The sequence below is a fragment of the Chelonia mydas genome, chromosome 3 (genome assembly GCF_015237465.2).
Source record: "Chelonia mydas isolate rCheMyd1 chromosome 3, rCheMyd1.pri.v2, whole genome shotgun sequence".
Lineage (NCBI taxonomy): Eukaryota > Metazoa > Chordata > Testudines > Cheloniidae > Chelonia > Chelonia mydas.
Window position 1 is genome coordinate 159,575,427 of NC_057851.1, and position 14,300 is coordinate 159,589,726.

The following is a 14,300-nucleotide window of genomic DNA, read 5'->3' on the forward strand; positions in this document are numbered from 1 at the left end:
TTGCAGGTGCTCATGTGGATCAACCCAGACCATGAGAAATCAGTAAGAATTGTCCTGAGGATCTGTGATCTTCAAACTAAAAATTCTCTAATAATAAATATTTAGCTGTATAGCACTTATAACCGGTAGCTCTTAAGGAGAAAATAACTATTTATCTGATTCCCAGTCCCAGCAAGTCTGTGTCTTGGTTATTGAGTCGTACTGCATCCCTAAATATCTAAGTACTGTTGTCCAATACAAAAGACTCCATCTGCTGTGAAGAAGTGGTGGTCTAGAGAGACAATAATTCAATATATGTGATCCCTAATTAGGAATTTATTTGCCCCAATGATCACTACTAGTAAGAATAACAACATTGTTCCCATCTTTTACCATTTTATTGTGAATCTCATAATTTTTGGTATTTTTCTTAAGGCCCCCCTCCCAAAGTCAGTGGATTATGTGAGAATCTCAGAATTCATTTTTTTTTAAAAGTAAATGTCTAGCCCTCATCCTTGAGGAGAAAAGCTTGAAAATATGAACCCTAAAGACTAACGTCACAACCCCCAAATTACTTGTTTTTAAATCTTATAATGTTTAAGACAAACTTATGATTTTTGGATCCTTGTGGTTGTTGATTCTATAATAATTAAACTCCTAATAACTAGAGCTGATCAAAATTCAGATATTTCAAATTTTTGTTTTATTCTCTATTGCAGGAGTGGGCAAACTTTTTGGGCTGAGGGCCACATCTAGGTGGGGAAATTGTATGCAGGGCTGGGGCAGGCAGTTGGGGTGTGGGAGGGGGTGCGGGAAAGGGCTCAGGGCAAGGGATTGGGGCAGAGGAGGGGTGTGGGTTGTATGAGGGGGCTCAGGGAAGGTGGTTTGGGTGCAGCAGGAGGCTGAGGGTAGGGGATTGGGGTGCAGGAGGGGTGCGAGGTGCAGGCAGGGGGCTTAGGGCAGGGAGTTGGGGAGTAGGGTGCAGGAGGGGTTATGGCGCCGGGCCGGCGCCACTTACCTAAAGCAGCTCCGGGGTGCCAGCAGCGCACACCAGGGCCAGGGGAGGCTCCCTGCATGCCTGCCCTGGCCCCATGCTGCGCCGCTCCAGAAAGCGGCCAGAACCATGTCCCTGCGCAGCCTCTGGGGGAGGGGGAGGCACAGGGCTCTGCACGCTGCCCTTGCCACCCCTCCAGGTACCTTCCCCGAAGCTCCCATTGGTCGCAGTTCCCCATTCCCGGCCAGTGGGAGCTGCGGGGGGCGGTGCCTGGAGGCAAGGGCAACACATGCAGCTCTCTTGCCCCCCACCCCGCGGGCCGCAGGGACGTGGTGCTGGCCACCTCTGAGAGCAGCGCGGGGACTGCGGCATCAGAGGGGGCAATCCCGCGGGACGGATCCAAAGCCCTGAGGGGCCGGATCCGGCCCATGGGCCGTAGTTTGCCCACCCCTGCTCTGTCGGGGCAAAAAGTTGAAATATTTGTGAAATGGAAAATTCTGAAAACGTTTCAGTCAGTAATGTCTGATTAAAATGAAATATTTCAACATTCCCAAATCAAAGTGTTTCAAAACATATTGTTGAGGTCAGTTTGAAATTAATATGTTCTCCTGAGGTGCTTCAGTGCCTCCTGGGAGTTGTAGTTCTGGTGCCTCATGTCTTGATTCTCTTCTGTGGGCCAGACTCCCCAGCATGAAGCATGGGTCCCTGGTTCGAACCTTAGTACGTTAGCAAAGGTGACAGCTATCATATAAGTGGGGGTTGAACTCTGCTGGGCTTCAGATGCTTGGGATGAGTTTCCTCTGTCCAGAGGAAATGTGTAAACCACAGAGCAGTGTGTAATGCATCCCCATCTGTGCCAATCCAGAGGATGTGATTCTGTTACAGCTCCCAACTACAGAGTGTGGCTCTTTAGCTCAAGCAGTGGACGCTCAAGAATCTATAGCCGTGGAGGCCCCCAGTTGAGTCTGATGGCCAAGATGACATTTGTTACACAAAGCTTATGTGCAACATAAGTCCTATTCAATCCCTGCTGAATATAAGTCTATTTTAAGTGGTGCATAGTCCTTCTCCTGATCCTCTGGACAGGGGTGAATTTCACCTGAAAAGGACACACTGAAGGGCTGAAACAAATGTATTAAAGAATTTGTGCAAGTATTTGCAGTTATTTTAAATAGTATTTGTGATGGGTTGGATCACAGAAACCCTCTTGGGGTTGCCAACTGATGTGCCAAGACTACTTCTGCCCCTGCTTTCCCTGCCAGCATGGGAGTCCAGCTCCCTGTCTTGCTGAGCCAGACACACCAGTCTGCTCCAACACAGAGCCAGGGTCTGAACCATGTGCCCCAAAGCTGCAGACTTAACTGAAAGCAACTTAAGAAGTGTTCCTGTCTTTAACACTCAGATGCCCAACTCCCAATGGGGTCCAAACCCCAAATAAATCCGTTTTACCCTGTATAAAACTTATCCAGGGTAAACTCTATAACATTGAAAGAGATATGCACACCTGTTTGCGCCCCCCGTCCAGGTATTGATACATACTCTGGGTTAATTAATAAGTAAAAAGATTTTATTAAATACAGAAAGTAGAATTTAAGTGGTTCCAGGTAGTAACAGACAGAACAAAGTGAATTACCAAGTAAAATAAAATAAAACCCGCAGGTCTATGTCTAAGAAAACTGAATACAGACAAAATCTCACCCTCAGTGGTGTTCCAGTAAGCTTCCTTTTACAGACTAGGCTCCTTCTAGTCTGGGTCCAGCAATCACTCACACCCCCTGAGGTTACAGTTTGTTCCAGTTTTTTTCAGGTATCCTTGGCGGTGGAGAGGCTCTCTTTACCCAGCTGAAGACAAAATGGAGGGGTCTCCCACGGGCTTAAACAGACTCTCTCTTGTGGGTGGAGGCCCCCCTCCTCTCTCCTATGCAAAGTCCAGCTCCAACACGGAGTTTTCGCATCACCTGGGCAAGTCACATGTCCATGCATGACTCAGTTTTTACAGGCAGCAGCCATTGCTCACCTGCTACCTTGAATGTCCTCATGTAGACTTCTCATGTGGATTGGAGCTTTCCAAGATTCATTGTCCCTTAAGTGTTTCTTGGTTGGAGAAGCTGACCAAATGCCTTACTAAGGTTATTTAAAATCCAACAAGTATACAGCCAATATTCATAACTTCGAATACAATAATGCATACAAATAGGATGAATAAATTCAGTAGATCATAACCTTTACAGAGATATGTTACATGGTATATGTAGCATAAAACATATTCCAGTTATGCCATATATACATTCATAAGCCTATTTCCATAAAGCCTTATGGGGGGCACCATCACAGTATTCACTTAGCTCTAGTTGTATCTGTGTAAATAGTATAATAATAAAGTGCTTGCTTTTTAAACAGTAGCATACATTGAGCCCTACATAAGGGGTAAAATGCTCAAACCGTTGTACGAGGTTTTAGACGAGATTCTGCTTTACTTTAGTGAGAAATGTGACTTGCAAACCTGTAAAACCCTGCACAATGCTTTGAAAATTTATCCTGATGGTCTGAGTGAAGCTCTCGAACACAAAATCATTCAGCAGTATGGCTAGAAATATTGGCTTTGCCATGGTACTGCAGTGTGCAAAGACTGGAAGAGAGTCACAATGGTATGAATAAAGGTTGAAGTACTAGCCTTTCTTTCTTTTCTTCTCCCCTCTTCAGCTTTCTCTGTATATTTTCCTGCTTTTGTGGGTTTAAATCAGACCCTGGAATGTTACTTAAGTGTAGGGAGGTTGGGGTTTTTTTTTGATAGTTGAATATGCAGTGAATACAAAATAGCCATCTACAGAATGTGGAATTAATTCAGTGAGTCAGATGAAGACCTCAGAATAATAATAGTGACTCTACAAGTCACCTATGAAGTTATTCCTTCATAGGTGACATTAATTCTCTCTCTGCAGATGCATATTGCTATGTGTGTTCCTCTGTTTATACCTCAAGGAAGTGAAATAATAGTGCGCTGTTATTTTTATTCTGTTAAGATGTCAAAGTTTATCGCAGCTGCTGCTGTTTGAGTGTAACTGTCTTGGTTTAAATTAATGCTAATTTATGATGTCACTGGCATTCTGACAGTGGCTGTGTAATTGGGCTATGGAGATTTTAAAAAAAAATGTATTGTGGGAATAGTAAGTACTTGACAATTTTATATACAGCTAGGAGAACTGGTATGTAGCAGTCCTGCACTGCACTGCAATCTATTACCTAAGTGATAATGTCACCTGGTGTACAGTCAGAATAACACAAAACAGCCTAAATACATGTAAAGTGATGATCATGATTGTGCTAAAATACAAAACTTTAAATTAATAACATTTTCATTCTAAATATCCAGGTGAAAAATGTTTTAGTAAGAACATTTTTAGGGAAGAGGGTGGCAGTTTTATTCCTTTTAGTGGCAATTTTAAGATCTTTCCTTTGGAAAAATAGAATGCTGTTTTTAGTAATGCTGGGTCTGATCCTGGAGACAATACTCATGACTTTTTAATGGTGACCAGTGTTCCACAGACTAGACTGAATTTTTTCCTTCAATGCACTCACTCTCTTCTAAACTGGATAATCTGATGCTAAATATTGAAACCAAGGACTGGATTGTGCCTTATAGGCGCTATGTTGAATATAGTGCAGAATCACACCTTTCCCACGGGAGATCCAGGAGCCTTGAATCCTTCACACCATACACGCTTTCCCCCCCCCCCACTTCTAGCTTTATTTCTGAATGAAAAAAGTTCAAACTTAGAATGAGGAATATTGCTTACTGAGACACATTCTAAATCTGAAGTTTTTAAAATTTGTCATGTTGAGTTATGTGACCACCAAAAAGATAAAACCGAACAATTTTGCTAATGCAGAAAAAAATACATATTTTTTCATTCTTATCTTTGAGTTAGATAAGAATGAAACATTGTTTCATAACTCAACATTGTTTTTGTTAATTCTCCAATGAGGAGGGAACAAGTAGAAGACGTTTCAGACCAAAAGGAATTATTTTGTGAAAGTTATTAACAAATGAAAAGATTGGTTTACAATGGAATGTCTAGCTCAACTTTGGCAATGGTGCTACTGCCCAATGCTACAATACATCCTAGAGTCATAGAAGCTGGAGATAGGAAGTATCTACTCTATTAGGTCTTCTAATCCATTCCCCTGCCAGGGTATGACTTATTCTATATTAAACTGGGCAAAATGCTAGGAAATGTTCTGAAAGGAAAAATCTTATGTTAGCAGATACCTAGACTGGATAATCTAATTGGTCTTTTATAGCTCTAAGTTTTTAGGTGCTTTGTCTAGTCCTTATAAGGAGTTCATTTTCCCAAATATTATCAAATTTTGCTAGTTTGCTACCCTTTTGGCTATTAAAGATTTTGTTAATTTGACAGTTTAGAAGGGGATTTTTGACACTTTTAATAATTCCACTCCATGTGACCAATATAAAAAGAAACTGCTGGAGACTTCTAACTTAATGTGAATGTCAGCAGAAGCTCAACTAAAAATAGGATTATTAAATTAATTGTTGTACCAGACATTATTCTATTTACTGTAGATCTCTTCAAATTGACTGGGCATCACCAGGACAACCGAATGGCATTATTCTTGGATATGATCTCTTACGTAAAGCCTGGCGGCGGTGTACTGCAGCCCAGCAGCTACCGATGAACCAAAGCAATAGACCATGCCTATCACTGGAATGTAAGATACATGAAAACATCTGTGGAGACTTGTGCTATCATCCAGAGTCTAAGGTACTTGCAAATTGCATACATTTAACTTAACAGTCAAGTGCAAGATCATACATCTAGAATCAAAGAATGCAGACTGTACCCTGGAAAGCAGTGACACTGAAAAGTATTTAGGGGTCAGAGTGGACAAACAACTTAACATAAGCTCCCAGTGCAATGCTGTGGCAAAAAGGCTAATGTGATTTTTGGAATTGTGGAGAGGGGAATAGTGAGTGTAAATAAGGAGGTGATTTTTACTGCATACAGTATTGGTGAGAATGATACATACTCCATCCAGCTCTGGTGCCCACATTTAAGTACCTTTACAGGAAAAAAGTATGAGGTATTAAAGGGCTCTTTAACCTTTGGAGAAAGGCATAACACAAACCAACGCCTGGAAATTAAAGCCAGACAAATTCAAATTGTTAATGAGGCACAATTTTTAACAATAAGAGTGATTAACCATTGGAACAAACTCCCCAGGAGAGTGGAGGATTCTCCACTTCTCGATGTCTTCATATCAAGGCTGGATGCCCTTCTGGAAGAGATGTTTTAGTCAAACGTAAGTTATTGGGCTTTACAGGCATAACTGGGTGAAGTTCCGTGCGTGGCCTGTGTTGAAAAAGGAGGTCAGACTAGAAAATCTAATGGTCCCTTATAGTCTTAAAATCTATGGCTATATGAACCTTTTTCTCTGAGAAATTTTCCCAGGAAAAGTATAAACTCCCTCTACTACAATTTATCCTAATCAGAAGAAATCCTGTAATTAACTAAAAAGAAAAGGAGTACTTGTGGCACCTTAGAGACTAATTTGTTAGTCTCTAAGGTGCCACAAGTACTCCTTTTCTTTTTGCGAATACAGTCTAACACGGCTGCTACTCTAAAACCTTTAATTAACTAGTTAGTGTTTGTGTACCACTGCCCTTGAGTGGATACAATCAGAACTGCTCAGAGGTGTGTCAAATGCTTTATACTGCAAATAGCTAAAGGAGATACTTCATTAACTCGGGTAGTAAGGAACTGTGCTTTTTGAAGTATATGAGGATCTAAGTCCTTTCAGCACTGTCACTATAAAGTTCTAAGTAGTCATAGTGTGAAGAATAGAGATCATAGTGAAGTTTCTAGGTTTGCAATTACACTGTAGTACACATGTCTATTTGAAAAAACCTCTGGGGAAGGTCATGAAGTGAAGATTAAAGCTTCCTGGTGTACATTTAACTCATACCATTCATCATAATTTTCATGGCAAATAATTGTTTATTGGGATGATTAGGTGCCTTTCAAATTCTTCCTTGATTGAATGACTTGATTCTGCTTTACAGCAAATCTATTTAGATTCAGATACAAGTGGGTGGTTGTTTACATGACAATAATGAGCAACTCTGAATGGGACTATCATGATTTATCAGGAATATTTTTAAATTATGGTCATTTGCAGATTAATCATCATATTAGTTGCTGTTCAGGAGTTGGATCAATAGTGCAGCCAGACAGTAGGAGTCTGTAAATGGTTTTTATTGACAAATGAGGTAGAAAACTCTTAGTTTGAGGGTAAGATTTAATGTAATGAAATAATGTCCCTATTTGTCAACAGCATCATCCCGCGTTCAGTGTCTAAAGCTAACTGTGTATTCACAAGATTCACTTTCAGAGGAGACAGTAATTAAGAAAGTGAGTTATTTGAGGGATTCAGATCAAAATATAAATTATTCCAGCTGACACAGGTTTAGCTTTGGGTTGCATTCAATGGAGTGCCATGCACCTAGCGTTTGTGAAACCTTACTGCTGACTTATGAGCATGATTTTGTTCTGAAACGTAAATTAATGTATGGGGCTTTTTGTTTTTTACTTTTTGAGAAACAAATGTAAACGTTTAATAAAATGTAGCATTTTTTTAATACTTCTAGGGATGAGGTAAAGAAAAAAAATATGTGTCTACCCCTTACCTGTGCTACTTACACCGAATTATTAATACTGACTTTAAAAGATTTTTTCTCAATGAATGTGGGTTACTTTGTTTTTCTTCACTCAGTTTTCATAGTGACTCTTAGGATGGAAAATTTCAGTCTCATGTAGAGAGAGACACAAGGTGGTGAGGCAATATCTTTTATTGGATCAAGTTCTGTTGGTGAAAGAGACAAGCTTTCGAGCTTGCACAGAGCTTTTCTTCAGGTCTGGGAAAGGTATGCAGAGTGCTGCAACTCAATACAAAGTGGAACAGATTGTTTAGCACGTGTAGTTAATACATTCCAAGGTGAAGTGGCCCGATAACACTTCTCCAGTCATAGGATAACAAGGAGGTGCGAGGGGTAGTGGCTTACAGATTGTTGTAACCAGATATAAATCTGCTGTCTTTATTCAGACCATGATTTTTAGTGTCTAACAAAGTTATGAGTTTAAGCTCCCAGGCTCATCTTTTGAAGGTGTTGTGCAGGTTTCCTTTGAGGACAAGGACTGAAAGGTCAGATAAGCAGTGATGGTTTTGTGAAAAGTGTTTGCCCATGGGCGATGTGGTGTTTTTGTCTTTTATTATTTTTCTGTGTGAATTAATTGGAGTGTAATGATTATTTGGCTTCACCCACATAGTTGCTATTGGGGCATTTAGTGCACTGGATGAGGTATGGCATATGTTGTGATAGATCCAAAGAAGGCTCTGAATAGCTCTCTTTCACCAACAGAAGTTAGTCCAATAAAATATATTATCTCACCCATCTTGTTCCTCTAAGATTCTGGGATTAACATGGCTACAACACTTCGAACAGTCTTGTATAGATACTTGCATTTTCTATGTTTTAAATACATCTTTTTTAGTTTTATTTTTCTGCTATGATGTTCATCATGGTCCTAAATGAGCACCTCACAAACACTAATACATTTAGTGTCATAACTACCTTCTGAGGTGGTTATCCTCATATGACAAACAGGACACTTCATGTTTGTAAGCACTACTCTTATTTACTGAGTCCGTTCCACCAGAGGCTGTATTACGTATTGTTTGCACTTTGGTAGTGCTCAAGACTTCTAGAAGACGCTTCTTCTTCTTCTGGATTTGGTCCTATCGAGCTAGGTGCAGTACAAGCATTGGTAAGCATTTATGTGACAAAGTTCCTCCTCTGCCCTGATGGGTCCTGTGCTTTTTGGCAGATTTACTCACCTCAGAGGTTCACGGCAGCCCTCAGTTTGGCCGCTTCTGCTAGAGGCTCAAACCTGCCATTCACTCAGCTAACCTCATCACTGGCCAGCATGGGGGAAATGGAGAACAATCTCCGCAGTCTCTGTTGTCCCACCTAGTGGGTCGGGGACAGGCCAGATCCCTTTCCAAATTAGGCCTTCCCTTCTGGTGTTGCTCACAGACCAGGTCAACGCCTCCTGTGTCCAATCAGGAGTTGGGAGGAACCTGGGCCCGCCCTCTACACTGGGTTCCAGCCCAGGGCCCTGCGGATAGCGACTGTCTAAGTCTCCTGTATCAGCTCCATGACAGCTACAGCTACAACTCCCTGGGCTACTTCCTCATGGCCTCCCCCCAGCACCTTCTTTATCCTCACCGCAGGATCTTCCTCCTGAAGCCTGATCACGCTTGTACTCCTCAATTCTCCAGCAGCACACCTTCTCACTCCCTGCTCCTTGCACACCGTCCACTAACTGATGGGAGGTCCTTTTTAAACCAGGTGTCCTGATTAGTCTGCCTGCCATAATTGATTCTAGTATGTTCTTAATTGGCTCCAGGTGTCTTAATTAGCTTGCCTGTCTTAATTGGTTCTAGCAGGTTCCTGATGGCTCTAGTGCAGCCCCTGCTCTGGTCACTCAGGGAACAGAAAACTATTCATCCTGTGGCCAGTGTATTTGCCTTCTAGCAGATTCTTGTACCCCACTGGTCTGGGTCTGTCACATTTATTACTATTAGTGTGGAATTAGAGCCCTGGGAATAATTTAAAATAGATGGTGACAGAGTGCTAGCAGCCTAGAGCTGACCCAGCATTCTGGTCACTAAGGTACTAACTATCCCTACCCCCTGGAGTGGATTTAAAGTGGGGGGAGGATGCATGCTTAATGGCTTGATTAGGCAGGAAACTGATAAGCTAATAGGTAAGTTCACCCTGGGATAAAAGACCGACAGCATGGCTGTAGCTGGCTCTGGCCAGATGACTTGGGGTGGAGGATTTGGGGCTATAAAATTGCAGTGTAGGCACTGGGGCTCGAGCTGGAGTTCTGACTCTGAAACCATGAGGGTGTGGGTCTGAGAGCCCAGGCTCCAACCCGAGCCCCCATGCCTACACTGCAATTTTTAGCTTTGGCTCTGAGACTCTCTGCCATGGGTATTGGTTTTTGTTTTTTTTCTTTCTAATCTCAGTGTCGACATACCCAATGACTGCAATCAGCTCTCAGGTGGGAACAGTTAAAGGACAGGGAAGAAAGTGCAAGGGAGGAAGGCTGGGAGGGGAGCACAGGAGACAGAATATCGAGAGGAGGAGATCTTTCCCTCTCCCTCCCCAGAGAGTGGGCTAAGCGGGAAGTTTATTTCTAATTGTATGTTCCTGCCCGAGGTTGTACTGGTGAACTGGTGGAGAGGACTCCCTAAATAACCCAGGGGTGCTTACAGACGTGGAAGTGCCCAGGCAGTTTGAGGTGGTCCAAAGGGCAAAGACTTCCATGTCACATAGACCTACATAAAGTATCCACTCAGTCATGCAGGTGACTTGATGAAAGTATTGTCCCCCTATCTTCCTCGATTGTGGATACCCCTCACAAGCTAGTGCTTGGCCTGCTGTAATACACATTGCCAACAGTCCCTAAGGGCCTATGGGAATCACCGCGGGACACTCTATCACCACTTTATACGTTTGAATACAGCTGGGTGAAATTTTTCAGCTGGAAGTTTTTTTGAGAAAACAGGTTAATAAAAACTTTAATCGATTTATGTTGTTTCAGCAAATTATTTTAGTTAAAAAAAATAAAACCCAAACCAAACAACCCCTAAAAAAAAAAATCTGAAAAAGTCAAAACCTTTCATTTTGACATTTTCTAAAATAAACGTTTAGATTTTTCATGTTTTTAGAAATGTCCTTTTGTTTTATTTTTATTTTTTTAAGTTTTAAAATTGCCTGAAATCGAAATGAAATGTTTTGTTTGTCCTGAAACCTGAAATGAATTTTTTTCCCAACTTTTTAATTGGCCAAAAATTCTGGACATTTTTGATTTTGGGTTGATTGAAAACAATTTTTTCCCATGATTTTTTTTACAACTGTCAGCAAACCAAAAAATCCATGATTAGCACCATTTGAATGTCTGACTAGGGGCATGTCCTGCCCATTTTGCTTCTGAAATGCAAATAACGCTCCCAACATATTGATGGTGTTCTGTTGCCTTCCTCTGAGCCAGGCATCCACATATAGTTTGGCCACTGACGGGAGAGCGAGGCTGTGTGTGAATGTTTTGGGGGGACAATATCCACACGGACCTGTTGGGGCACAGCTAAGTCTGAATGGACTCTGATTAAATGGGTAATGAGAGTTGGAAGAAAACCTGTGGATTTTCAAATGCAGTTGTCACGATTGCTGTGCTACAGAGTTCTTTCTGTGGCACCCTCAGAGGCTACTGTGTTGAACCACATTTGGTTCTTTCTTTTTCCTCTCACCCTCCTTCAGGTGAAACTTGGTTACTTCATACCCTCCCTCCTAAGCCAAAATCAGCTTCTCCCAACTCCTCTTGCTCCCTTTTTCATTAAGCTCAACTACTTCAGCCAACGCACGCCTCTTCAACCACATCTGCTTGCCCAAGAGCAACCATCTAACTTTGGTCACGGACACCCAATGCTGAGCTGCCGTCTTCTCTTTCCTTCTCCTTCCACTCCTTCTTTCTCCCGCTTTAACCAGTGGTAATTGGGGAAACATTGGCAGTCACCTTTGAAATGTGGCATGGAGTCTCCCTCAAGCAAGCTGGCATTTTACTCATTTTATTAATTGTATATGTTATGCAAGAGACAATGGGCCTGATTTTCCTCGCACACCAGTTGTATCCTGGTGTAACTCCATTGACTTAAATGGGGTTATACTTGATTTGTGCAGGTATTAAGTGAGAGGACAATCAGTCCATTTGTATGTAATTAAATTGGAGATCCAGTGTTATGTGTTAACATTTTTCCTTATCTGTTGATCAAAGGGTGACATTTTGCAATATCAGTTGGGTTGTTATGGAACACTGGAACAAAGGGATTGTGTTCTTTTTTCCTTACATACAAAATAAGAGTGTTAAAACACAATTCCACCCCCAACAAAGAAACCCACACTTCAGTAATAGGAATGCAATGTGTCAAATAATCTTTTACTCTGTGTGAATCACTGTTTAATTTTAAATCCATGCACAAGCAAAGGACCATGAATGAAGTAGTTTAAAGCCTCATCCAAAGCCTCCCATTGACTTCAATGGGCTTTGGATCAGGTCCTAAGTTTAGTCCTGGTAATTTGTTCTGCACTTGTTGAATCTTGTAAACCTGTTTGAACTTATTCTAATAAAACTCCTTGGGATGGCATTTCTTTCTTTCTTCATCAAAATACACTCTTGTGCCATCATTGGACAAGTGTGTGATGCTTGAATACCAAAAACCATAAGAAGACAAGCTATACTGAAAAGCTGAGTGTCGAGCTCCTGGCTTACAATACATTTGTGGTTTGCCTGACAGGAGGGGCCTCATTTGTATAATCACATATGAAATATACACTATGTGACAATACCTCTTTTTCAGTCCCAGGATTGTTATGCCGGTGTTTTCAGCTGCTGAAGTTCATAACGCTCTCTTGCCTAGGTGTCGTTACTAATGTGTGTTTCCCACACAATCCTATTCACACTTGAAATCTTTAAAAGGACTTTAGCCAATTGAACAGACATCCTCTGGAGTTGGAGGAAGATATTCAAATTACTGGTGGAGTGTGGTACCACTCCACCCAGCAGCTAAGATACACGTCTGCATTGCCTGTGTAGCTATACCACCTGAACTGTCCTGCTGTTGCTATGTGCATCCTGAATTTAACCAAGCAAGCAATCAGAGACTGTCGCAAGAAAAAAAATAATTAAAATAGTGGTGTATAAGGAAATAATTTCATTAAGCAATGGCTCATGAGTTTGAATAACAACAGTGGTCACAGTGTACAGTTCAGTGCCTAAAACGAGACTGAATGGAAGTGTTAATACAGCTGCAGTACTTTTATTTTCAGCAGCGACAAGCTACATAAATCTGCTGTTAATGAACTAATCAAACATAGCTCTGGCATTACTAGGAAGTGCAAGCTTGCCCCTTGACTCATCATAATTAATACATGCATGCCTTTTATTCAAAACATTGTCAGGACTCATTTCTTTAAGAAGAACAGTTGCAAAAATAGTGGTTTTATACCTAGCCTCCTGAAATAGCTGAACCTCACAGGCAGGACTCTCGGACAGCATTTAGACAGAATATAGAAGGCAGCATCGCAAGGCACATTCCATTCAGGCCACAAGCCTGTCAGCATTCACGTGAACATTAGCAGCAGTGTTGCAAAGTCCATTCTAGGTTCACTCAGGGCTTGGGCAAGATGCTCAGGTCAACATCTGCCCCCCAAAAAGAGGACAATACAGAAATATAGTAAGCTTTGGTCAATAACATCCCAAATGCAAATTCTTCTACTAGGGCAACGTACAGCACTGCAAACAGAATTATTACTCACAGGTTTTAAAATTCACATCTGTGTTAATTGTCCAAGGAAAGCAACAGCTTGGGAAGAGGAGTGAGTGGCCTCATTGGACTCTCACCACAGCACCAGGTCCCCATAATGTAACACCAGGAGATGCATTTTCAGTTCCTATGGTCTGGCCAATGGACAGCAGGGAACTTACACAGTATTGGGGACCAATTAACCAAAAATAGCAGCATTTACTAATAGAAGAGATTTCGTTCCCCTATGAGGATGTCAAGGGTCAGTCATTGCTGCAGTGCTTGCTCCACAAGCAGAAAACTGTTTTTAACAAGCTCATAGCTCATAAGAATTCCATCTAGTCTTTTGAGGCTTGCCATTCTCATAGGTGGCTCTGGAGGAGTGTGTGTGTGATAAGATAGATAAACATGGCTGCTCCCTACCTTACACAAGCTCATGCCTGAGCAACCAAGTGCTCACAGCTAGTAGCTTTGAAGGATGCCTGTAGTGAGCAAAGGGAACACGATCACCACCTGCTGTTCATAGAAAATACAGCCCAAGAGTGATTTACCACTGTGTGTGTGATAGTAAGATTTTTACAGGTATCAATTTGCAAATGAATTAATGTAACAACAATCTTAAGTACATCGACTATAGCTAAGGACCTGCTGTCTAGTCTGTACATATGTCACAGCCTTCTGCGGGGTGGAATCTCAGACCTGGTCAAGTGTTTGGGCTCCTGTGTCTGATTACTGCAAGGATCTCAAATTGCTGGGCACCATTACAACATCCAGTATGTGCTGCCACACCTAAATATAAGAGGATGAGATAATAATAACCTTTAGCCATTACTTTCAATGCCTTTGCTGATTTGGTTTGTGACATAATCCTAACGCTACTTGA

General features: G+C 41.7%; 1 protein-coding gene across 1 annotated transcript in view; it reads left to right on the forward strand.

Annotated features, from left to right (window-relative positions):
* The window catches only part of USH2A (usherin), a 571,481-nt gene that overhangs the window by 413,952 nt on the left and 143,229 nt on the right, over window positions 1-14,300 (forward strand). The window contains exon 47 of the mRNA XM_027827110.3: window positions 5,556-5,754. Coding sequence (XP_027682911.2) covers window positions 5,556-5,754 — 199 coding nt within the window. The remainder of the gene's footprint in view (window positions 1-5,555; window positions 5,755-14,300) is intronic.